This window comes from Theropithecus gelada, chromosome 18, assembly GCF_003255815.1.
Source record: "Theropithecus gelada isolate Dixy chromosome 18, Tgel_1.0, whole genome shotgun sequence".
NCBI classification, from domain to species: Eukaryota; Metazoa; Chordata; class Mammalia; order Primates; family Cercopithecidae; genus Theropithecus; species Theropithecus gelada.
Window position 1 is genome coordinate 45,323,518 of NC_037686.1, and position 25,300 is coordinate 45,348,817.

Genomic DNA, 25,300 nt, shown 5'->3' on the forward strand with positions numbered 1-25,300 from the left:
GCAAATCCCTAAGGCCAGAAATCCCACTTGACCAGGTGGCGTCCACTGTTCAGTGTGGGCACTAAGCCCCCTTCCCAGCAAAGGGCTCCCGAGTCACATGCTCTGGAGAGGCCAGCAATGTGGGGGCAGAGGAGCCGGCTCTGCTAGGTCGGAGCCATCTAATGACTAACGGCCAACAGACACAGGATTTGGTTTCGAAATTTCCTAACAGAAAGGCAAAAAGAGAAGTCAGTGGGCTATGTAGTTCCTATTGTCAGACCAAAGACGCAGACATAATGTTTGTCTGGGAGAATTCAAGAATAATGACCAAAATATGTCCTGATAGAAAGCCCTGGGCAGGACACTGGTTAATTCAACAGTGTCTTTCAATGGGGGTATTGTATATGACACAAAAGCACCAGGCCAGTGTGTGGGATAAGGAGGTGGCATTTCCGCAATGCCAAGGGCCCTGTGCCCGGGAACCTGAGGAAATCTAATGCTCACCTACAGGCCATCTAGGGCGCAGGGGCAACATGCCCGTTAGACTGTCTTTCTCATGCTGGTCGCACCGAGTTCACACACATGGAGAAATTGCTCCCCAAGTCACACTTCAGGGTAAAGGGGTCCTGGGGGAGGAGGTGCCAGGGGGTGGTCTCAGACCAGACATGAGGTGAAGGATATGCAATTCGGATTTCACCCTTCACCCCTTGGCTTCACACGGAACTTGGTCAAGTTAACTTGGAACTTAATCAAGTTAACTCAGAACTTAGTCAAGTTAATTCAGAACTTAGTAAGTTAACTTGGCTTAGTCTATGGATTACAGATTATGCAGCTCCATCTCCCCACCTAGCCAGCCCCCATCCTTCCAAGGGCGGAAGCCAACACTTTGTAACTCCCCCAGCCCCACCCCAGTGGGTGTCCCCCTGCAGCCCCGCGCCACTGCCCTCTTGGAAGCAGTGTGTTCCCAGGGGTTCAAGGGGAGGGCGGGCCCTCTGGAGGAATGTCATGCCTTGGCCAAGCAGGGGACAGGTGGCCCAACAGGAGCTTCCCTACACCTTAGTGTGGCTACCTCTTGCACCTCCCCATCTTCTCCTTTGCTGCAGGGAGGAAGGGCCTGGGCATTGAGTGGGGTCATTTTCAGGACAGTGTGCATGTGCTGACCAGGGGGCATGGTCCGTGAAGACGCCTTTGGCTGCTGGCACTGGGACCAGGGGACTTCCCACAGCAAGCGCCAGGCTGGAGCCTGCAGAGCGGTGCGCTGGTGCCCTCTAGTGGGAGCACACTGCCATACAGCCACCTATCCTGGCGAGGCCTCAACTCCAGCAGTCCGCAACACTGGGGCCACACTCAGAGCAGGACTGTTAATGATGGGCCTGGGCTGTCCACATCACTGCCAGAGTGGTAGCCTGGTCAATACCTCTACTCCTGTGATAGAGATGCCAAAAATGCCACCAGGACACCAGACTTGTGGATGGCATTTGGGGTTCCCCTAGAACCACAGTCTGAGTCCAAGTGTGTGTCTCAGTTTCTGCCCTGCCCTATGGCTTCAACACTCAGAACCATGATTGAACCCTGAATCCATGGCCCTGTACTCAGAGCCTGCTGCTGTTCCCCACCTCCCGCCTCCCCCGCCACCACCTCCCCACCACCCCATCATTGGAGAGCAATGCCAGTCTCAGCTCGCCTGAGGCTGCCATGGTGTGGAATGTCATGCCTTGGGGTGGATGGCATAAAACCTGGCTATTGGCTAGCTCCTATCCCAGTGTACCTGCTCCTCTCCCTCCAGCCACCAGTGTGGGAAGGAAGACCTTAGAGCCAGTTAACACCACCAACAGACCCTTACTTAACTAGCTCACTAAATGCCTTTTCAGAGTGTAGAACTATTCCTGACAGCAGGAGTTCACAGAGGTACAGGGTGAGCCCTGGACACAGACACCTACTGTCTACCCTGTTGCCCCACATCCTTGGTGGGGCTCCAAGGGCCTGAGTCCAGCAGTCCCAGAGATGAAGTTCCCTGAGGTCAGCACTGCGGTGAGACTCACCCCTGGATTCATTGCCAGCTGTGGAAACATGGCCAGGTGGGGTCACCAGGAATAGGGGCCTTGGCTTTGGCTGGAAAGGAGCTTAGCCAGACACCTAGGTGTCAGCATCTGACCCCCAGTGGAGGCATCACCTGCTAAGACCACTCACTGTGGCATGTGCTCCCTGTGTGACCCACTGAGAGATAAGCTAGGGCTCCCAGGAGATCAACAGCATTCAGTGTGGGGGCCAGTGGGGCCCTCTGCTTTGTACTCAGCCACACATTCACGCCCCAGACTAGAGGAGCTGCAGCAGCACAGGGGAGGAAGGTGGGGTGTGCTGGGAGAGGACCCAGACTTCGCCCTACAGGGACTGTGACCTGGGCAAGGCACCAGCACCTGCTCAGGCATTTACGGCTTTGAATGCAGTGTGGTAATCTGTGCATGTCTTATTTCCTCTACTAGGCTGTACCTCTCTTGGGGAACTGTATCTTATGCAATCAATTCTCTCTCTCTAAAAGGCTAGGGCAGAGCACTTGTCCATGAAGATGAGTTACGTGAGCAAGTGAAGGAAAGAGGAAGATTTGGCAGAGTCGCTTGCAGCTCACAGAACAGCCGTGTGCTCCCTTTCTTCCCGCTCCCCTGCAGGAGTGTCAGCCCTTGCAGTTGGGGTGGGGGCATGTGACTAGTTCTGTCCAATGGGCTCTGAGTGGAGCTGATATTTCTGGGCCAAAGCATTTAAGACCTAGAGCAGGGATGTCCAATCTTTTGGCTTCCCTGGGCCACACCGAAAGAATTGTCTTGGGCCACACATAAAATACACTAATGATAGCTGATGAGCTAAAACAAAAAATTGTAAAATACCTCATAATGTTTTAAGAAAGTTTACAAATTTGTTTTGGGCCATATGTTGGCCAAGCTTGACCTAGAACATGACCCTCCAGCTCTCTTTGCCCCTGCCAGGGCCGCCTGGATACCATGGATTAAGACGGCACGGCCACAGAACGCAATCCACCTGGACCCTGGAGTCCCCAGGGAGCTGCCCTGGAGGCCAGCTTGGCCCTCCGCAGAATTTCAGAAAATTAGAATAAAATTCTGTGTGTGATGCCACTGAGATGTGGGGGTTTGTTTCGTATTATACCATGGCCTATAGTGTCCTAATAGAGGAGACAATGGAAAAATCCTATTCTCTTTAAAAAAAAAAAAAAAAAAAAAATGTGTCTCAGAAATCACATCAAGAAGAGCAAAACCAGCTTCATGCTGAATTTCTGCTGGGAAGTGGTGGGAGAAACAGAGGCAGAGGGATGACTGAGTGTCAAGACAGACACAAATCCTGCCTTTCTTGTACACTCTAGACATCACAACAGCGCATCTAGAAAGGAGGTTATTCAGCAGCATTCACTCTAGAGCACCTGGTGCTGGGGTTAGGAGGCTGAAGGAAACGGCCCAGCCCTCAGGCAGCCCAGAGTCCAGGAAGGGAGTCTGGCAGTTACATAAGCAGGTGTGATGTGATGGGAGCCACGCCACAGGGATGGGGGCAGGGGCTCTGGGGAAATGGCAGATGGACGCTGGACTCTGTCCTATGCATCTGAGAGGGTATCAGGGGAGGTGTCCTGAGTCAGGAAAAGGACAGGCAGAGAATGGATGAGTGTGATTTTAGGCAGAGGGAACCTCCGGCCCATGAGAAAGCAAGGAGAGACGGAAGAACAGAACAGATCGGGAGAGGGACTGACAGGGCCACAGGATGGCAGGGGGAGCCCAGGACAGAGGCCGGGCAAGGGTGCGGAGAACATCACAAAGCCTCTTGCCTGCTAAAGAGTCTGAACAGGGACAGAAGGGGCCGGAGACGGGGGTCTGGGCCTCTGTGGGTTGAGAAGATGCTGGGTACACAGCTGGTAGGATCTTTATGCCCCTTCTTCTCGGGTGCAGAAGTGGAGGGCAGGTAGGCAATGGGCTTTAGGCCAACCTCCCTTTGTCACCCTCTTTCCTTCTTGCCTCCGGGTGGGGAGGGGAGGTCAACCCTGATTTTTGTCTAAGAAAGTCTCTAGGAAGCCCGCCTATCTCTGTACAGGCTCAAGACTCTCATAGGAGGGCTGGAGGTCCCCAGGCTAGAGGTCGGCTTTCCCTCCCATGTGGGGCCTTCAGCTGGATGCACAATATCTCTGAGGTGAATGTGGAAGTAGGAGGATGTTTTTGGTGGTCACTATGCCTGCCCCTCTCCAGTGACTGCCATTCAGTGGTAGAGGCCAGGAGTCCTAAATATCCCACATTGCACTGGACACATCCATACTATTAGGTGTTGCCCCCACCACATATGCTAATAGCTAGGCCAGCTGACCCTCAGGACCCAAGGCCAGACGAGTGAACCAGCCAGCCCTATTTATGAGGGGCTTTGAAGAACACTGGGAACAGAAAAGTCATCCCATTGTGCTCTCATGGGACCACAAATTCCTCAAACACCAGAGGTCTGTGTTTGGTGATCAAGAAGCCGTCTACCTTGTCCTAAGGGTACCCATGTGAACTGCAGATACCCCAAGGAATGGTCAAGCCAGGAGCATTATCAGCCAGGACTTTTATGTTTTCAACTCTTGCTGATAATTGGAATTTCCTACAATGCTTTAAAAATGCAGATTCTAGCCGGACACAGTGGCTCATGCCTGTAATCCCAACACTTTGGGAGGCCGAGGTGGGCAGATCACTTGAGGTCAGGAGTTCAAGACTAGCCTGGCCAAGATGTTGAAACCCCATCTCTACTAAAAATACAAAAATTAGCTGGGCGTGGTAGTGGGCACCTGTGGCCCAGCTACTTGGGAGGCCGAAGCATGAGAATCGCTTGTACCTGGGAGGTGGAGGTTGCAATGATCCAAGATGTGCCACTGTACTCCAGCCTGGGTGCCGGAGAGAGACGCTGTCTCAAAAAAAAAAAAAAAAAAAAGAAAGAAAAAAAAGAAAAGAAAGAAAGAAAAAAAGAAAAGAAAGAAATGCAGATTCTTGGGTGTGATTCCGTGAGTGTGGTCTCCAGACTCCAGGAGCCCCCCATGATTCCTGCCTTCAGGGATTCACACCTCTGTGTAGGCCCTTCCCATATTGTACCAGGGTTGGTCTGTGCAAATGAAATTCAGTAAATGGCAGCGTGAAGCTCTATCACTTCTGAGATGAGGCTATAAACGAGTGTGACTTCTGTGATGGAATCTTCTCTCTCTCTCTCTCTCCCCATCACCACTTGCTTTGGGGAAAGCCAGCTGCCATATTCTGAGGGCACTCAAGCAGCTTATACAGAAGATCTGGTGTCAAGGAAGCTAGGGAGGAACCCAGGCCTCCTGTCCCCAGCTAGGGAGGAACTGAGGCCTCCTGCCCTCAGACACAGGAGGGGGTCTTCCAGCCCAGGTGTGCCTTCTGATGGTGGCATCCCTGGTCATCAGCTTGACTGCAAACTCATGAGAGACCTTGAGCCTGATCCACCAGCTAAGCGGCTCCCAGAAAGTGTGTATAACTGTTTGTTGTTTTAAGCTGTGAAGTTTTGTACAATTTGTTACACAACAGTAAATGAGGAATACAGTGGGCAGACAGTGTAGATTTCAGTGCTTCCCCAGCAGTTCCGATGTGCAGCTGAGCTCCAGCACCGTGGCCAGCAGATTCATCTGCTGATAGTTTACTGAGGGCAAAGCACGTCCAAAGTGTGTGTCATGGAAACGTGTGGTGTGTGTATGTGTGCTGTGTGTATATGGGTGTATATGTGTGTGACGTATGTGTGTGCATATGTGTGGCATATGTATGTGTGCATAGGATGTGAGGGGATGTGTGTGAAGTGTATATGTGTGTGCATGTACATGTGTGGTGTGTGGTACGTGCAGTGTGTATGTGTACATGTGTGGTATGTAATGTGGATGTTTGATGTGTGTGGTATGTGTACGTGTGTACGTGTGTGATAGATGATGTGTAATGAGTGTGTGTGTGTGCACACGAATATCAAAGCCCTTCTGCTCCAGCCTGACGGTGGAGACGGTGGGTGAAGGCCTCCACTACCAGCCACCCCGAAGAGCTTAGCATAACATGTGGGCCCTGGAGAGCCCAGAATTCTCACTGATTTACCACTCCTTGAAAAAAAACAACAAAAAAGAAAACTCTAGAATGTGAAACCTCAGAGGGACCTTAGTCTGATGATGTTCAAAATTTGTTTAGCAGTAGAATTGTTTCTCCACATGAAACCATGTTAGTATCCTGATTTAGAGGCACCGGCCAAACAGTTCTAGGTGGGCCCAAGTGGGGGCCCCTGGAGCTTGCTGCTTCCACCTCCCCACTTCCCCCAGCAGCACCCAGGGGCACCCCAGGAGAACCTTGAGGGCTTCACAGATTGCAGACCTCTGATCTAATACAACTGTGTCATTACGCTGATGAGTAAACTGAGGCCCACAGAGGTGAGATCACACGCACGGCTCTGGCAAATGTCTAGAAGTGGATTCTTCTGATCTCTAGTCCAATCTGTCTCCACTGCCTGGAAGGCCGCACAGGAGAAGAATCAACCAGGGCCTTGGTAACCCATGAACCACGGTTCATCATCCGAGCTTCTGACCAGCAGAAATGCCCTCTTCACCAAGAAACACCTCACCTGGGGGGTAGGGGCAGGAAATCACCCCCTCCTTCCTCTTCTTAACAGAGCAGGCCCCCCATAGCCTGGTCCACCCTCAGAAGGTGGGGCTTGACTGGCAGTGTGGAGTCCTGGGAGAAACTACAGCAGAGGCCAGCACAGCACCCACTGTGCGCTGGGCACCACCCTCAGCCCTCGAGTGAATGAATGTGCTTGATCTTTCCAGCCCCCTATAAAGTAGATATGGTTATTTCCTTCATCTTACAGAGGAGGAAACTGAGGCAGAGTGAGAATAAGTAACTAGCCCAAGACTCCTGGGCTAGTCAGTGGCAGGACTGGGATTCCATGGGGTCCATGCGTGGGTCCAGACACCAAGCCCTTGACCGCCAACCTCCCACCCAGCCAGTAGCCCAGCTCTCCTTTCTCTTCTGAGCAGGAACCAAAGGTCCTCCATTTTGTACCCTAGAGGAATGAGGAAACAGTCACCAAGCAACACTAAATGTCAGGTCTGCTACTTTTCCAGCCATGACTCCCAAGCTTCTGGCTCAAAGGGCACCAAGTGGTCAACACCCTACCTAATGCAGGGGGCATCTGGTTTCTCACCTAGATCGGGGTCTCTCAAATGTACTTCTTCTATCAATGATGAATGCTCTTGGCATTTAGAAATGGAGTGATGAGGTGGTCACTTCCTAGTGCCTTACCCTTTTTTTCTCTTGTGTCAAGGCTGGCTTTCCATTAGCAGTGATAATTTAATACAGATCCAGCCCAGAGGGTGTTTCACGAGCTGATACACTGCCTGTGACTTATACGTCACAGCCTCGGCCCTACTGATTGATTCTTTTTCCTGTCAAATTTATAGGAAAGTGCAAGAACTGTACAAAGAACATCCACATCCTCCTCAACTGTTAACACCTCCCCATGTTTGCCCTCTCTCTCCCTCTGTGTCTACATACCATTATCATCAATCTCTTTATAAACCATTTGAGAAGACATTGCAGACACCAGGCCCATATCCCTCAAACATCATAGTGCATATTTCTCAAAGTCAAGCACACTCGCCCACATGACCATCACACTGCCTCCAAGTCGGGAAACTGACGTCGAAGCAACACTGTCCCACCCACAGACCCAATCGCATTCTCCAACTGTACCAACAAGGTCAGGATTTCCTTCTGGTCCAGGATTTCAGCAAGGAACACACGTTGTATTTAGTCATTTGCCTCTTCAGTCTCCTACAATCTGGAAGACTTCCTCAGTCTTTCCCTGTCTTCTGTGTCCAGGCAGTTATAGAGAGTGGTCCTTACACTACTTTCCAAACAACCAGACTCAGGTTGTGCTTTCTTGGAAAGAAATGATGTTGGGTTTTCTGTATGGCACATCAGGGGGACATAGTGTCCACCCATCCCATCACTAATGATGTTCTCTTGATCACCTGTTCACGTTGGGGCCTGTCAGGTTTCTCCACAATAAAGTCATCATATTTCTCTTTGTAACGAGGTGACCTCTATGTGTGCCCCAGTTCATTTCCCAGAAAGTTTCCAGTCTGCAACACAGGGAGGGCAGTCCAGGGCCCGGTCATCTCAATGAGCTAAGACGACAGGGTTCAAAATCCATGGAGTCCAAGACAATTTGATTTGCAAGACAGAGTACTAGAGAGGAGAGACCAACATACAGAGATAAATCCAGAAATCTTAGCCTCTCAAGTCTTTGGCTGAGTATTAATTTGTCCACGTGTAAGGAAACTTTCGAGGCAAGGAATAGATAGAACAATCCACTGAGATCACACAGGGCTGAAAATAAGTTGGTGTTTCTCCAGCCAGGGGGGAAACACCTTCTAATACACAGAGCATTGGATGGCAATCTCAGAAGGGTATTTATTCAGCAGTGGAGCAAAATTTGTCCTACACTAAAGTCTTCCCACCCTAACAAAGCTTAAAAGCAAGTCTTGAAAGGATCAAACTGTTTTTATGTAACTTAACTGTGATCCAGAACAAAACCCAAAATATTTAAAGGGATAAAAAAAAAATTAGCACCCAGTAATGTAAAGGTTCTAACATCTGACATTTAACATCAAATTACCAAGCATGTAAAAAAAGGTATGGCCCATAACCAACAGACAAATCAATGAATAGAAATAGACTCAGAGATTATATGGATGAGAGAAGTAGTAGAGAAGGCCTTAAAACAGCTATTGGGAATAGGTTCTACATACTCCAGAAGAGAAAGCATGAGGAAGGGAAGATATACATATACATTTTTTAAAAAGCCCACAATGACCTTCTGGAGATAAAAACTGTAATATGTGAAATGAAAAATATACTGAATGAGATTATCAGTAGATTTCACACTGTAATAAAAGATTAGTGAACTTGAAGACATAGCAATAAGAACTATCCAAAATGAAACACAGAGAGTAAAGAAAGACTTTTAAAAACCAAGCAGAGCTTTGGTGAGCCATGGGAAAAGATGAAGAAGCATAGAATATATATAATTGGAACCCCAGGGTTGAGGGAAAATGGAAGGAATAGTGGCTGAAAATTTTCCAAATTTGATGAAACTATAAACCTACAGATCCAAGAAACTCAATAAATCCCAAGTGGGAGAAACATGAAGAAAACCACCACACCAAGGCACATCATAATCAAATAGTTGAGGTCTTAACTGTATGCTTGTTGTCTCTCATTGATAGGCCCAAGGCATGAACAGAGAAGAAATAAAATGGCAAAGGCACCAGGAAGAGATGAATGGATATAGGTAAAATAGCAAGAGAAGAATCAGGAGAGAAGGGAAGGGTGGCACAGTGGAGTGTGGTGGCAGGTCATGGTCACTGGCAGTGGCAGGATCAGTCACTGTGGAGGGTCCACTGCTTTTACACCCCTGCAGCAGGCCCAGTCTCATTCCTGAGAGCAGCTAGACTCCTGCTGTTTCCACCAAATGTCCAGCACTATAAGCATCTAGAGACCTGGATTCACTGAGTGAATCCTCTTTGTCCTGGAACCTGGCCCTGATTCCAGGAAAGAGGCCCAATCAATAAAAAAAGAGCAAGTATTGCGGACACCTGGAGGCCAGCAGGGCAAGTCCACTGTTCAAAAGTCTAAAGACAGCCCCAGCCACATGAGAATCTCTTCCAGGCATGCCAGTCCCACCTGAACACACCACAGGACACTTCACCTGCAGAGAGGCTTCAGGCCAAGGGACAAAAACTTCCAAGTTCACTGAGTTGCCAGGGCATGGTCTATTTCATCTCGAGGGCACATCAGGCCTGCCACCAGGGCCTGCAGCATCACCGAGTAGGCTGTCACACACACTATCACAATGGGACACCCTGGAGAATGGCAGGTAGCCAGCCCTGCCTACCTATTACTACCATACAGGCGGTTACACCCCTTGCTGGAACAAGGGGCCAGAAGGAGTGCTTCGGTTAGGTCCTGTCCAGGAAGAGGATCAAGACTCCAGGGGTGGGATCAAGACTCCAGGGGTGGGTGGGCTGTTAGAGAACATGCCCCTCTACCTACCTGCCAGGCTGGAAGGACCTTCTCGATGTCATTCAGGTTGATGCCATCCCCATCTTCCAGCTTCCCTTTGCCACACCTGGACCAGAAAAGACAGAAAGGCATTGGAAAGATGGCTCATTCATGCCTCCTGTCCCATCCGGCCAGCAGGAGAGGAGGAACAGTCAGCAGACACCTGGTGCTGCCCACCCTCGAGCCCTGCAGAATCAGCTGTCCCACCTAGAGGAAACAGCCCTAGAGATGGCGGCCAGGGGTCGGGGTGGGGGCTCCTCCCCTAATGCAACAACCAACCCGGAGGGAGGTGGGAGAGGAACCAGAGTTCCCCTTGATCCTTCCAGGCAGAGAAGCTAAGCTCCTTACTCATCACAACACCTGTCCAAGCCCATCCACCTTGCCCCATTACACCGGACAGAAGATCAGTGGACAGAGACACCAAGCAACTTTCTCAAGGTCACACAGGCTGGCAGGGCCTAGCAGAAAACCCAACAGGGCTTCCTTCCTTCTTGGCTTGACTCTGGGTCAGTCCAGCAGACCCACTCAGAATCTTTGGCATATTTAAGGATGCAGATTCCAAAACCAGATTCCCAGGGTTTGAATCCCCGCAGCACCCCTTACCAACTGGGGACCCTGTATAAGTTGTTTAACCTCTCTGTACTCATGTCATCAAATGAGTTTCCTCATTTGTTCAATGGGGATGATAGTGTCTAACATCTTAAGGTGGCTGGAGGATTAAATTAATTAATGTATCTGGAGCGCTTAGATGCTTAGAACCGTGACAGCACACAGTAAACCGTACATATACACACACATATACACATATATAGCCGAGCTTATATATATATATAATGCTTAGCTTGTTTATGTTTATATATATGTGTGTATATATTACTTGTGTATGTATTATCATCTGTATTTACCATTAAATATATCTTAAATATACACACATATGTTTAATGGTAAATACTGGTAATAATAACAAAATTATAATAAAATAAATAATGAAGTAAATATATTACTACTACTATGACTACTTTCATTACCGCTAATACTGTTGCTGTTATTTGGGCAAAGAGGCAGGAAGGTGATTAATTAAGGACATAGATTCTGGAGCCAACTCAGCCTCATGCAAATTACTCAATTTCTGGGTCTCCTAGTTGCTTCATCTATTGAAATGAAGGCGATAACAGTTCCTCCCTCTCTGGGGGGTGATAAGTTTTAAATAAATGAGGCAAGCACTTAGAACAGGGGCTGGAGCATGGCCGGTGCATAGTCAATATTGTCAGTTACAATTATTACTGGTATTGACTGAGGATTGGTGAGAGATGTCCCATGAGTTGGGTCATTTTCCAGCTGCAGAGTTCATGCGAATCTCACATTTCAGAATAACTAGTTCATTGTTTAAATATTTACCAAGCATCTCTTCTGTTTTGGGCCTTGTGAACAAAAACAAATCAGTTTTGGTTCCTGCCCTCAGACAGTGGATGGCTCTTAGAACAAACCCTAACTCCTCTAACAGGGCTGGGTGCCTGCGCACCATTAGGGGGCAGCACGAGATCAGTGTCATAAAAGTCCTACGGCGGGAGGCGCCCTGGAACCCAGAGGAGGAGAAACTGGCTGCAAACACCAGCAAAGGCCTATGTGGAAGAGAAGAACAGGGGGCTGACCCAAGCCCCATTTGATGGCTCATTTCTCCATTCACCAAACGCTTCTGCGCCAGGCTCCGGACAGGGTCTGGGACCCAGGTGTAAACGGTGCACACAACTGGCCCTCTTGGTGTCTGGCGGGATAATCAGCCCCTGCCGTACAGCAGCCAGTGCCCCGTCGGGGGCAGGAGAGCAATGCAGAAACGCCAAGGAGCAGCATCTAGAACTGTCTTGGGCGAGGGGCGGTGGGAGGAAGGTGAGAGGTGAGCTGGCCAAGCACAGGGAATTTGGGAGGATGTCCCAGGCGGATGTGGCGCAGGCAAAGGCCTGGAGTTAGGAGCGTGTGTGGTGCCAGTTTGCTGTGGCTGGAGCATGTCGGGGGTGGGTCAGGGTGTAAGGGGTAGGAAAGGGCACGGTGGAGCTGGGGTGGGGAATAGTGTGCAAGGTATAACAGGCATGAGGGAAAAGAGAAAAAGTTTCCCCCGCCCCCCGGCTGTCCCCACAACTGTGACGTGCTGGGGCTACAGGCGAGCAGGTGGAGAAAGGCCTGGAACATCCAACATCTCTTAACTCATCAATCTGCCTGGTGCAGACAGGCTGGCCTGTGAAAGCACCAACTGCGTGTAGTCTTCTATGTTCTGTACCCGCCTGGGCCATAGGGGAGGAGGGCACTAGGGACTTGGCTCGACTAGAACGGCTAACACCACCTCCCTAGTGTCTCCTGTGGGTAAAACACACCTCAGGACTCTCCCACGTGTGCTGAGCTCCGAGCACACGCTGGGCACCAGCCTAGCACACTCCAAACACAGCCTTCTGTTCTCATCTCAGCGCCCCTGGGGGTGGGCAGGGGGAGGCCTGCAGGGAGGGCTGCTGTCCCATGAAGCCTGTCCTTGTCAGGGCTCAGATCTCCCTGGAGACCTGCAGGTTTGGAGGGCAGAAGGTGGCTACAGACCAGCTGAGTCACTGCTGCCAACAGGGTTTCCAAGGCAACAGCCTTCTCTGATTTCTGTCCCTCCATGGAAACACAGGCTGCAGTGAGACTTGGCAACCGAGTGGTACCTGCATCCCAGGGAGGCTGCAGCGGCTGGCGCGTGGAACGTGTCCCCACTACAGCAGGACTCTAAGGGGGACACAGTTCCTGGTCTGGCCATGAGGTGGCCACAGACACTGCACTCAGACTCCCTGGGAACCTGGGAGTGACAGGCTTTGGCTAGTGAGCCAGATGTCCATGGGAGATCCCAGGTGACTCTCAGCAAATCTGGAGGCTCCTGGTGAGAGACTGAGACTGGCCGAGGAATTCAGGCCCACAGCTGGTGACACAGGTGTGGCTGGTTACTCTGGCTTCAGAAGAGACAAAGTCCCTCAGCATAAGGGGAATTCCTCTCCTTCATAGTCATTCATCACTTTTTTTGCTAGGAAGTTAGTTCATTTCTGGGGACTGGTGAGACACCTTTGGCAAGCTTGCCTTCAACATGCAGGCCCCACTGGGCACCTGTAGTCAATGAGGCAGCACCATCGCTTCGATCCCCACAGGCCTTCGATCCCCCCAGGCCACTGACTTCACCAGCTGTGTGCTCCTGGGGCACACAGGAGAGACTGGAGCTGCCCAGGGAAGTCTCCTGCCTGAAGCCTTTCCCAGATGGTTCAACCTGTAAAGTGCTCTCCTTTCTAACCCCTTTTGCATTGAGTTTATTTAACCCTGCACCAGGCATCACACTTTATACTTCCTAGTGTCTATATGTCTACACTGCATAGTCTAGTCTATATGTCTACACCACATAGTCTAGTCTTTCTTTCCCTACACAGTCTCCATCATGAATGGGTTCATGTCTCCTTTTCCCAGTAGATTGAACAGTCCTTCTGGGCAGGGACTATATTGTATACTTGTGTGTGTGTGTGTGTGTGTGTGTGTGTTTGTGTGTGTATGTCTACTTTCCTGGCATCCAGCACCATGCAGGGACCCAGCAGGTCTAGTGACAGACTAGCTATACTGAACTTGAGAAAAGCAAAATCCTGCTCCTATTCCTGTGGCATACCTGAGCTCCACTGCACTGCTACAACAGGACACAGGGCAAGCATCACCTTTGCTCACAACCCCTTCCTGAAGCTGACCTGCTGAATAAGGTAGGTAAGGCCATCCTTCCTAAGCACAGAAGTGTGGAGGCCCAGCTCTGGGCAGCTCAGTAGCCTGGAAGGAGCATGGCCTCCCTGCAACTGAATGAGTGGTCTGAGCAGGCAGTGTGCAGGGTGGATGGGGTAAGGCAGGGTCGGGAGCCTCGCGGCTGTGTCTCTCCTATGCTCCATCTTAACTGGTGCCTCCATGCGCAAAGCCATCTCTCCCTCGTCATCCAAAGAGAAATGGAACCCACAACAGGCAGAGAAATGAAAAAAGGAGGTGTGTGAGAGGCTGGTGTCTCCCGGGAGAGTCTGATGCAAGTGATGGGCCTCTCCCCAGCAACACACACGTGTGAAAGCACACATACACATTTGCAGAAAATTTTAAGGAGGTTAAGAATACCCTGATGTGATGAACTAGGGGTTGGACGGTGTCAGAGGCCTGGCCTTAAATGATGGCTCTGTTATTCAGGCAAGTCACTTTGCTTCTCTGAGTGTTGTTTTCCTCATCTCTAAAGTAGGAATGAGCCCATTTCTTTCCACGGGTTGTTGCTCATTACACTACAATGGGACCAGTGCTGCCAAGAGGAGAGGTTGGGTGGGACAACTATAGCAGCAGGAAGACATGTGAGATGTAGTATAGTGTCCAATAAAGTCACTAATACTTAGATCTGCAGTGAAAGGGAGACAAGAGTGAGCAGGGGAGGGCTGGAAGGAAAAGTAAGGGTCATCAGTATCATAACAAAACACAAACAAACAAAAACCAAGAAGAAAAGAAAGCACAAGTGCTGGTGGGGATGTGGAGAAATTGGAATCTCATATGTGGCTGGTATGAATGCAGAATATTCAGCTGCTATGGAACACAGTATGACAGTTCCTCAAAGAGTTCAACAGAATTACCATATGACCCAGCAATTCCACCCCTAAGTATATACCCAAGTAATTACAAGCAAGGACTCAAACAGATACAGCAGTATTTTTGACAATAGCCAAAAGGTAGAAACGACCCAAGTAAGGATTGACAGATGCATGGGTAAACAAATTGTGGTATATCTATACAATGGAATAGTATTCAGCCATGAAAAGGAATAAAGTTCTGATACATGCTGCAATGAATGAATCTCAAAAACATGCCAAGGGAAAGAAGCCAGGCCCAAGAGGTCACATATGACTCTGTTTCTGTAAGTATCCAAAATAGATCAATTCATAGAAACAGAACGCAGATTGGTGATTGCCAGGGGCTGGGGGTGGTGGTGGGATGGGGAATAATTGCCTAGTGGGTATAGGGTTTTATATCGGGATGATGAGAATGTTTCAGAACTAGATAGACATGGTAGTTGCACAACAGGGCGAGCATACTAAATGCCTGTGGATTCAACATTTTACAATGGTTAATTTTATAGTATAAGAATTCTGCCTCAATAAAAATTATATAAAACTATAAAAGAAGTAGCAGCCATTTGTTCCACACCACTGTGTCTGGCTGGAGTCACATTCCTGTCCTGAGGTTGGCCCAGGCCCTGACACCACTTTTGAAAGGGGAGGGCAACACTGACACACAAAGTCATAGAGGGTGAGAAAAGCCAGCGTAAAATCAGGCACGACACTGGGGGCTCCCCAAGTGTGGTCCCTGGACCAGCATCAGCACCTGCTGGAGAACTTGTTAGAAACACACAGCCTCAGTCTGCGCCTACGGAATCAGAGACTCGGGGTGGGCCTGTCCTCTGTGCCACTGCCCAGGTGATTCTGCTGCACTGGCCTGGATTACTGACAAGCAGGGCCACTGTGGGCCATCAGGAGCAGGTGGGGATGGCTTGGCTAGAGGGGGCTGGGCAGAGGGGAATGGAGGGATTCCGGGAGAAGTCAGTGAGCCTGCAGCTCTGGGCCACATAGGAAGAGCATGCCAGGGCATTAGCCACCTGAGTCCCCTGTGCAGCAGAGCAGCCTCCCTATGGAGGCAAAGACCACTCCCGTCCCCTGCCCCACCTCTCCCTGTGTAAGAGTCCCGGCACCCCTTACCCTTCGCGGTCGATGTGTGGCAGGGGCTGCTTGGGCGTGTGTCGGACTTTCCGGTGGAACTGCGTGAAGTCCAGCTTTTCCGGCTGCAGGTCCCAGGTGGCACCACTAGAGGGCGAGGGAGGGTGAGAAATCGAGACAAGAGGGCAACAGCCCCGTTTGGGCCAGGGCAAACCTGGCAGAGCAGACCCGCAGAAAGGGGCCGCCAGGGGCCAGGCGGGGACTCTCACTCAGAATGGAGCCCCAGGTGCCACCCCTCACTTTCATCACCCTGCCATGGAAAGTGTATACTTATGAAACAAGTGTGGGCCTGGTGCCCATTGCACAGTGGCCTCTGCAACACCTGAGTGTCTTTTCGTGCCCACATTTGAGGAAGGCTGGGGAGAGCAAGGGGCCAAATGCTGTACTCCAGCCTCTGACAAGTAGCTCAAAGTGACGACCCGGCCACCCTGAGGTAGATGAGGCAGGCGAGTGGGAAGCGGGGCCCAGCCTCTGCAGCCCCATCCTGAGGGCCCTCCCCATGCCTCCACTGTCTTCTCTGACACTCACCGCCCCCTCTCTCCAGCCTCCTTCTTTCCACCCCATCCTTCCTACATCCCCCGCTCTGCTTCTCTCTGCCTCTTGCTCATGAACCATCAGCTTTCACTCAGCCCCCCAAGGAAGCTAGGGTCCCTGGCTGGACCTCACACCACAGGGAAGGAGGAGGAGGAGGTTACCTGAAGGAATCGAAGGTGTTGGCCGCCCAGATGTCCGTGCCCAGCATGTCCAGAGAGCTGTCTTTGCTGCCATTCTGGAAGAGATGGGGGTGAAAGGGCTGACATTAATTGCTCAGCCAGGATGCTGAGAACACGGGGCCTGGGCCTGAGAGGGCGGTAGAAGCCTCCCTGTCTCCCTGGGTGGCTGAGAGGCTGGAGTGAGCCCCCAAGTGAGTATGGCAGCTGGTGCACCCAGTCAGAGTCGGGGGACCGCCTGGGGGTCTTCTGGCCTCCCCCCAGGCATGGGCCCTCGTTTCACTGAGGTTTTGTAGATGTATACAGAAGGGTCCAGGCCCCTGCTGCCCCCAGCCCATGGCTCTCTCCTCAAAGCCTCTACACCCAGCAGGGGCTCTGTACCACCCAGAGCCACCATCACCACTGCCAGCCTGATGGCAGCGGCTTCTCCCCAGGCAGGGGCTCTGCAGAGTCAGGCCCACTGGGGAGCCCATGGAGGCTGCCTTCCTTCACAGTTCAGTCCTACTCCCCAGAAGTCCCCAACCGACCAAGGCTACACCAGCAACTGGATTTCTCCAAGTCAAACTGATCCTCCAGTGTTCCCTATGTGACCCACCCAGAGACAGAAACCTCTTTACTCAATGCGGCTTCTATGATTTGGTTTCTTTGCTCTCTGGCTGCTGAGCTCCCTGGCAAATTCTCCAACCCCCTGACCACGCGTGATGCCCTCCAGCCCTTCTTACCCCTGTAATCTGGTTTCCATCGTCACACTCTTTAAAGCAATACTTCCACATCCACCCGAGCTGAACGTGTGCATGCCGTATGACCCAGAAATTCACTCCCAGGTATAAACACACAGAAATGTGCCCAGAGGCTCACCAAAAGACATGTACACAAAGCGTATACAGCAGCATCAGCCATTACAGCTCCAAACTGGAGAACACCCACATGCCTGTCATCGGCTGATTCGATAAATAAACAGTGGTATGTTCACATACTGGAGTATTACACCGCAGTGAGCACAAACAAAGTAAAATAACATGCAACAATATGAATAAATATCACAAGCATACAGGGAATAAAAGAACCCAGATGCAAAAGAGAACCAATTATGTTCAGGAACAGGCAAACTATAGTGAAAGAACTCAGATAGTAACTGGAAGGGGAAACCAATCTACTTTCCAGAGAGAGAGTGACAGAGAGTGAGTAGCTTTAATTAACTAGAAGGAGAGGGCACAAAAACCAGAAAGGCTGGACAGTCCAGCCTCCAAGCAGAAGGGGCCAGGCACTCCAGCCCCCACAGACAGGAGGCAGGAGGTAATGAGAGTCTGGAGGAGAGGTGGAGGGCTCATGGAGTCAAAGGGACAAGGGGACTCTCTGGGGAGAACCACCTGGGCTGTCTGACTCTGGGCAAGTCCCTCAGCCTTCCTGGGTCTCATTGATAACATGAGGACTGGTCCCTCCCTCTGGGCACCAGCAGCCTGCAGCCTGCAGTTCTAAGTAACTCGAAACTTCCTCATTCCAGGATGCCCCGAGAGCTTGCACAATCCTTTCTAGCAGATCAGTCACATTTATTCAGGGCCGCCATAGCCTTGGGTGCTTCCTCCCCATGCCTTTCCTGTCCCATCCCCGCAATCCCCTTCGCTTCTGACCGTGGCCGGTCAACTGGGCCTTCCTCCCCTCTTGCCCTCTCCAAATGTGCCCCATCTGTCAAAGCTTGGCTCAGCCAGGAAGCGCCTCTGGCCTCCCAAACTGCAGTCACCTCGCTCTGCCCTGAACTTGCCATCTGTGTGGGGGACTTACAGTAGCAGAGCCAGCCTCTTGCAGCTCTCACTTCTATTTCCTGTAGTGACCTCTCTCCCGCAGGAGATAGCGGGCCCTTGATGGCAGGGACCCCCTGGGTTCCCCAGAGCTGGAAGCTCAGTGCTCCTGACATATACTGCAAGTGATTTTCACCATCTTCTTTAAACATGTGTTTTCTTTTTGCCTCAATAAGCTGTGTGACCTCGGCAAAGTCACTTCACCAGTCTGGACTTCAGATGCTTCATATTTAAATAAAGAGATCCCAGAGTGAAATACCATGCCCTGTAGATGGGCTCCTTCTGACTGGCATGTGTGCTGCTACCATCCCCTCTGCTGCCAGTGGCAGACATCACTAATCAATTACAGCATGGTTGCCAGTCCTCCAAGCAGGTGGCCCCTAATGTTCTAGGATCACCCTCTCTCCCTTTTCTTCAAGTTGCCTCACATCCTCCCCATTCCAACTCCTGGGGTCCTGCTTGCTCCAAATGCAACTCTGAAACTCCAGGTCAGCTGGGAAGACTCACCTTCTATCACACAACCCCCAAGGGGACAGCCCCTGCCTCCCGAGATGTTGACTGGCTTGTTCACAACCCCCTCCTGGGCCTCGAATGTAATTGTCATTGGGGATAGCAGCCAAAAATGACATCGAAAGCAAATATAAAAATAATCAAACATGCATATAAAACTCTTGCTTCCAAAGCATCTATTGCATACCTCATTCAGCATACTGTTCATTTTCCTCCTTCAGCTCAGTGACCTGAAGTCCCTCCTTCTCCATACGTGTCTTCCCTGATCCCTGACCTGTTAAATACCCAATGTTCTCTGGCGTCTATAAATTCAGCTTCAGTGGATCACCTCTTGGTCACTGCTCTCTTACATGAGTGTTGGACCTTCCCCAAGTAGACTGTAATCTTCTCCACCGGACTGCCTCTTTCTCTTCGTGCCCCCACAGTGGCCAAGCCAGGCACACAGGAGGGCCAGCTCGGATTCCTGCCAACTGATCTAAGGGAGCCACTCTGTAACGGGAGAAAGCATGCCCCTACTGCCTCTGTGGCTGAAAGACTGACTCGAGATTAGGATGTCAAGATTGATTTACTATCCTAGGATCTGAGGCCCTTAAGGCCCCTAAAGAGTCAGAAACGTGGGTGGAGAGAGAGAGAGCAACTATGTAGAGAAGGTCATGGCCAAACCCAGAAGTGCAAAGCATCTTCCAGGAAAAGGGTGATTCACCTTGAAGGCAGTTGAAGGTCAGTACAGATGGGCACTCTCCCTCCTGGTCTGGAGGTTGGCATCTCAGCTACTATTCCTCAACTGGCAGGGAGGGAGGACAGGTCACAGTAACAGTCACTAGCAGCAGCTGTGAGGGGGCCAATGCCCCTGTGCAGAGAGCTCTCTGCCTAGAGGAGGCGGCACTACCCTTGGGCTAAGGGAAGTGACTGGGCGGGCAAACTTCCAGATTCTTGGGGTCAGGGAAATGTGCTCCTGCCTGATGGGAGGGAAAGAGCCAGGGCAGAAGCTGCGCCTGCATGTGTGTGTTTATTCTTTACAGAGGAAGCCCACCCTTCTCTGCATCTGCAGAACAGCCTTGTGATCAGCTGCTGCCTTCTCTGTGTTGGGGGCGAGAAACAGGAGCCTGGGGAGAGGGGCCATGGCCCAGCTGGGGAGCAGGTGCTGAAGTCACAGTGGCAACCAGTGCTCCTCCAAGAGCCATGGCAGTCACGCAACCAACACACATCACAGGTGACGGACTCACACATTTTCCTCATTGAACCCTCACAACTCCTTACAACTCAGAGAACATATCCCTGAATGATATCAAGAGCCTAAATCCGTATTTAAATGCCAAGAAACCCAGCAATATCCCTGCCATTCCCAGCACACACCATACTCCTTGAGCCACCCCCGCCCTGCAACTCAGCCTCCTGACTCCTGTGTGAGCCATGGACCATCTCCTTCCCCAGGCTGGAAAGCTCTGCACCAGGCTGCTTCTCCTTCCTCTGTCGCTCTGCCCCTCTGGTCACCTTGGGCCTTTGGGCCAGGTCTCACTTCTCCTTTGCCACAAGACTTGAGTCTTATTATCTCTCACACTAACCTGCCTCCTGCCTCATTCCCTCCCCTGTGATGACTGCAAGTCTGATTCTCAGAGCTGAGGAACAGAAGTGCCAGCATGGTGAGCCCTTTAAAAACCAAGGAGCCAGGCCCCATCTTTGCACAGCCCCTGGGAGCACTGGGGGTCACAGCTCCAGGAAAGAATATCATGTGGACGGCACCCCCAGAGCTGTGAAACTCAGCAGCCCTAGAGGAGCAGCAGGTAGAGGTGACAGCACTGAGAAGAACGAGGACCCCAGCCACTGAGCTGGACATGCAGAGGAGAGTGGTGGGCAAGGCATCAGGCCTCTCTGTCTGAATATCAGGAAGGAGAGCACCACAAAGACTAGGGGCCTGGCAGACGAGAAGCTGAGTCTCTGGAGAAGTAGGTATAGGGCAACACCTTGGACACCGGGGCCACGCTCTTTATTACCACTCTACTTGATACAAGAACTGCAGTGCATATCAAGAATCTGGGCCGGGCGCGGTGGCTCAAGCCTGTAATCCCAGCACTCTGGGAGGCTGAGACGGGCGGATCACGAGGTCAGGAGATCGAGACCATCCTGGCTAACACAGTGAAACCCCGTCTCTACTAAAAGATACAAAAAACTAGCCGGGCGAGGTGGCGGGCGCCTGTAGTCCCAGCTACTCGGGAGGCTGAGGCAGGAGAATGGCGTAAACCCGGGAGGCGGAGCTTGCAGTGAGCTGAGATCTGGCCACTGCACTCCAGCCTGGGCGACAGAGCGAGACTCCATCTCAAAAAAAAAAAAAAAAAAAAGAATCTGGACACCTCCTTGGAGTTTGTTTCAATGGCACAAGACAAGCATATAACCACTAAAGGCAAACTTTCATCAACAGGGGCTGGAGAAATAGCCTGGCACGTGGAAAAGACATCCATCTCCTTCCAGCCTCAGCCCAGAGCAGGAAGAGTCTCAATTGCAGAGCTTTCCTTTGCTGTCCCTTGATGCTGAGGTGGTGGCCCAGGCAGTGCCCAGGGAACCAGGCTTCACTCAACAGAGTTATTCACTGCCAAGCTAAACTGGACAACCAGGAGCCCAATGGCTTCATATGCCCATCCTCAGGGCCCGCTTGCCCTGGGCTGAGAGCACCCAAGTGGCCACTCTGTCACCCAGCCCTGCCACATGGCTCTGGAGCCAGACAAATGCTTACAGTCATACAAGTGCCTGGATAGCCCCCTTCTTAGGTGCTGAACTCCAGCCTTCAAACCTTGCAGCCCCTGACACACACACATGCTACATATGCATACACGTACACATGCCACAGACACACATACACACATACATACCACACACATGCATATACACACTAGACACAGACAGATCCACACACATTCACACAATATGTGCCACACGTGCATATACACATGTACACACCACACATGCATATACATACCACACAGACACATCCACACATCCACACAATATGTGCCACACATACATATACACATGTATACACCACACACATATATGTATATACCACATGCATACATGCATACATATATCACACTTACACAATACATATACACATCCATCCATACACATCCACATCACACCCATATATGCAACACACACCAAACACACACATGCACACACCACATATATACATGTGATATACATGTATACCACAACTATATGCACATATCACACACTGCATGCATACTATACACACCACACATACAGGCACACACCACACACAACATGCATGTAGACCATACACATATACATACTACAAGACACATATACACACCATGCACACAGGCATATACACACACACACATATCCACACCCACATACACACCATGCACACATACACACACATATACACCCCACACATACACATCACACTCAAACATACATGTACCACACACACATACACATGCATGTGTCACCTGTTTTACAAACCCTCAAATGTCCAAAGAAGCCAGAGAAGTCAGAGAAGCAGGAAGGCAGGTGCCTGCAGGCAGACCTCTCACAGGCAGACTGTACCTGAGTTCTGGAACTTCTCACCAGGAAACAGACCCACCTCTCTCTCCCACCACCTCACCTCGGGCTCACACTGAGGACCCACATAGAGAGGTGGCTGTTAAGCTGAGGACAGAGAAGGGGACCCAAGCTCGGCTCATGCCAGGCAAGCGTTGGACTTGCCCCTCAAGTCCAACGCTTCAGCTTCCTGCGACCACATGGGTAACGCGCAGGGTGTGTGGCTCGGACCCTGTCCATCTGCGATGGGGCTCTAGGGCACACAGAGCTGCAGCGTGTATGGAGTCATATTTCACTTTGGACTACTATACTCTTCCTGGACTCAGTGAAAACAAAAGAATGTTCTCTCCACACCCTCCCACTCCCACGGGTCTTCCTTCCTGCTAGGATCTAGTTGGGGACTCTTCCTCCCTGCAGCTCTGCAGCCTCCTCAGCAGCCCACACTCCACGAACCCCATAGCACACGCCGTTCACAGCACGTACCCTGCACACTCCCGTGCAGAGCTGATTCCTCTCATCATTGTTCTACTGCAGAGCTCCCTGGGGTGCTCCTCTGGAAGCAACAATCCCCTGGTTCTAAATGTCAGTGTGCATCAGAATCACTGAGAGAAGGCAGGGTTGGTGGTTTAAATTTAGTGTAGCTGGGATGGTTCACAGACGATGCTTTCAGAAAGCCTCATTCCTCTAAATGGTCCTCATTCCTTATTCCTCAAAATGTTCAAGTTTTAACAGGGAAAAAATTCAAAAAGATTATATAGTCAGATGTTTGGTATATACTGAATAATAAGCCTGCTAATACATTATTAAAATGTAGAAAATTGTTAAGATGTTGAAAATTTTATTGCAGAACTTCTTCAGTGGATGTTAATTCTTCATATATGTGGAAGTGGAATATGCAATATTTCTTTCCCAAGCTTTTTTGGCTAGAAATCTACCCCACTCTTCCTTTTCATTTCACAGAGAATTTTGCAGGCCTAGGGTTCCATGGAGCCCCCTTTGGGAAATACTCAGCTAACACACTTTCTGTTAACTCTCTCCCCTGTGGATGGTGGGAACTGTGGCTCCACTTCCTTGTTGTATCTTCCTGCCCATTCACCCCTCATCCTAGCCTTGGGACCCAGGGTCATTCATTAAATATTTCTTCGTACAGACTCAGTGGCCAGGCACTGTCAGCTATCCATCAAAACCTCAGTGGTCTCTTAAAGAACATTCTCCAGTTGGCAATTCCATGGTTGCCCCTGGTAACCACAGCTTCCCTCTGAGCACAGCGTCCTCTCCAGCCCTGAGAGCACCCAGGCCCTGCCCCCCAGGTTGCTGAAATGCCAAGGTTCTGAGATGCCTTATCAAAAACAATCATCCTTTTCAGTGAGTTGTTCTTAGCACTTAAACTGCTGAATCCTTTGCAACAGTCCCTTTTACTGGCAATTAGGGGCCCCATGCCAGGGTGCACCATACTGCTGGCAGAACAGGTCGCAGAGGGATAATGAGCACTTCAAGCCATGTGGAAAAGAAAATACAAACAGCCTGCTTGTGGGAAGGGCAACTGAAGCTGTCTCTGGGAAGGCCCCAGAGACATCCCCAGCTCAGGGGAGGTCAGACTCCCGAAAGGGCCAAGAATAAAGATGATGACAATAGGAGATATTGACCCAGCATGCAATATGTGCCAGCACCACCCAAGCATGGCACTGTTATGACAACTCTAAGAAGCAGATGGTATGATCACCATCCCCATTTTACTGATGGGGAGACTGAGGCACAGAGCACCTGCCCATGTTCGTGGAGCCAGTTACCAGGATGGGAGCACAGACCGTGTGGCCCAGAGGCCACGCTCTAACCACTGCACACTGTGCATGTAGTTACTCTATTCAGTCAGGTAAACTGACACTACTGCAGAGATTTGCATAAAGCAGGAACGTATCCCTCCCCTGTAAGCTTCTGGATTCTCCTCACCTATCTTTGTCAATGATTGGGAAGGCAGTGCTGGTGGAGGAAATGCATCATCTGCAGTGAAAAGAGAGCGTTTATGGAATGTGAGTGGGTACGCAGTGAGGCCGCGGTCTCCACGCATGCGTGAATGCAACAAGGTGAGAGTGAGTTGCTATATGGTAGAAAAACATGCAAAGTCAGATGCAGTGAAAACAACAGACCTTCTAGCTGCTGGCTTTTCTTTATGAATACACAACGGCACAGTGATTTTTGCTGTGCAAGTCCATATTTGGGGGCATGTGTGTAATGACAGTTCTAGGCTGTGAGTGTTTAGAAACTAGGCAGAGCCTGGCTGAATGAGACAGGACAGCAGGAGGATGCTCTCCATTGTTGGGACAGTCATGGGGAAAGTTTCCCCTAGAGAATTCTAGGGCAGACTGGTGTGGATTTCCCTAGCAGGTCTGCTGCATCAGGTGACACTGGGGCAGAGGTGGCCAGCCCTCAGCACTGGCCTCCTGAACGGAAACCCCCAGATACAGTGCACCCTCAGTCATTGAGCAGCTGGGCTGTGCAGGACCCAGCTCTGGGCATGAGAGAGGTAAAGGTGATGTTGTCCCTGCTCCCCAGAGGACTCCCAGTCACAGTCCACATCCTTCTCAGTTCAGGATGTCCTTCCAGATTCCATGAGGGCCAAGAGGCAAGCCTGACCCTAATACGGTTCTCTCACTTCATGGACACGGGGTTCCCAGGGGAGCTAGCTGCGGGACAGGGTGTCTGGTTTGAGCTGAGTAGGGAAAACAGGATTCTTGGCCTGCACCCTGCTTTCTGCTTCCTGGGGCCTCATGCAGTCACTCTGGCTTTTTTTTTTTTTTTTCCCCAGTCTTGCTCTATGGCCCAGGCTG

At 50.8% G+C, this 25,300-nt stretch overlaps 1 protein-coding gene across 1 annotated transcript in view; it reads right to left on the bottom strand.

Moving 5' to 3' along the window:
* The window catches only part of CTIF (cap binding complex dependent translation initiation factor), a 335,511-nt gene that overhangs the window by 188,231 nt on the left and 121,980 nt on the right, over positions 1–25,300 (bottom strand). The window contains exons 5-7 of the mRNA XM_025365501.1: positions 16,588–16,661; positions 15,875–15,979; positions 10,101–10,176 (exon numbers count right to left, since the gene is read on the bottom strand). Coding sequence (XP_025221286.1) covers positions 10,101–10,176; positions 15,875–15,979; positions 16,588–16,661 — 255 coding nt within the window. The remainder of the gene's footprint in view (positions 1–10,100; positions 10,177–15,874; positions 15,980–16,587; positions 16,662–25,300) is intronic.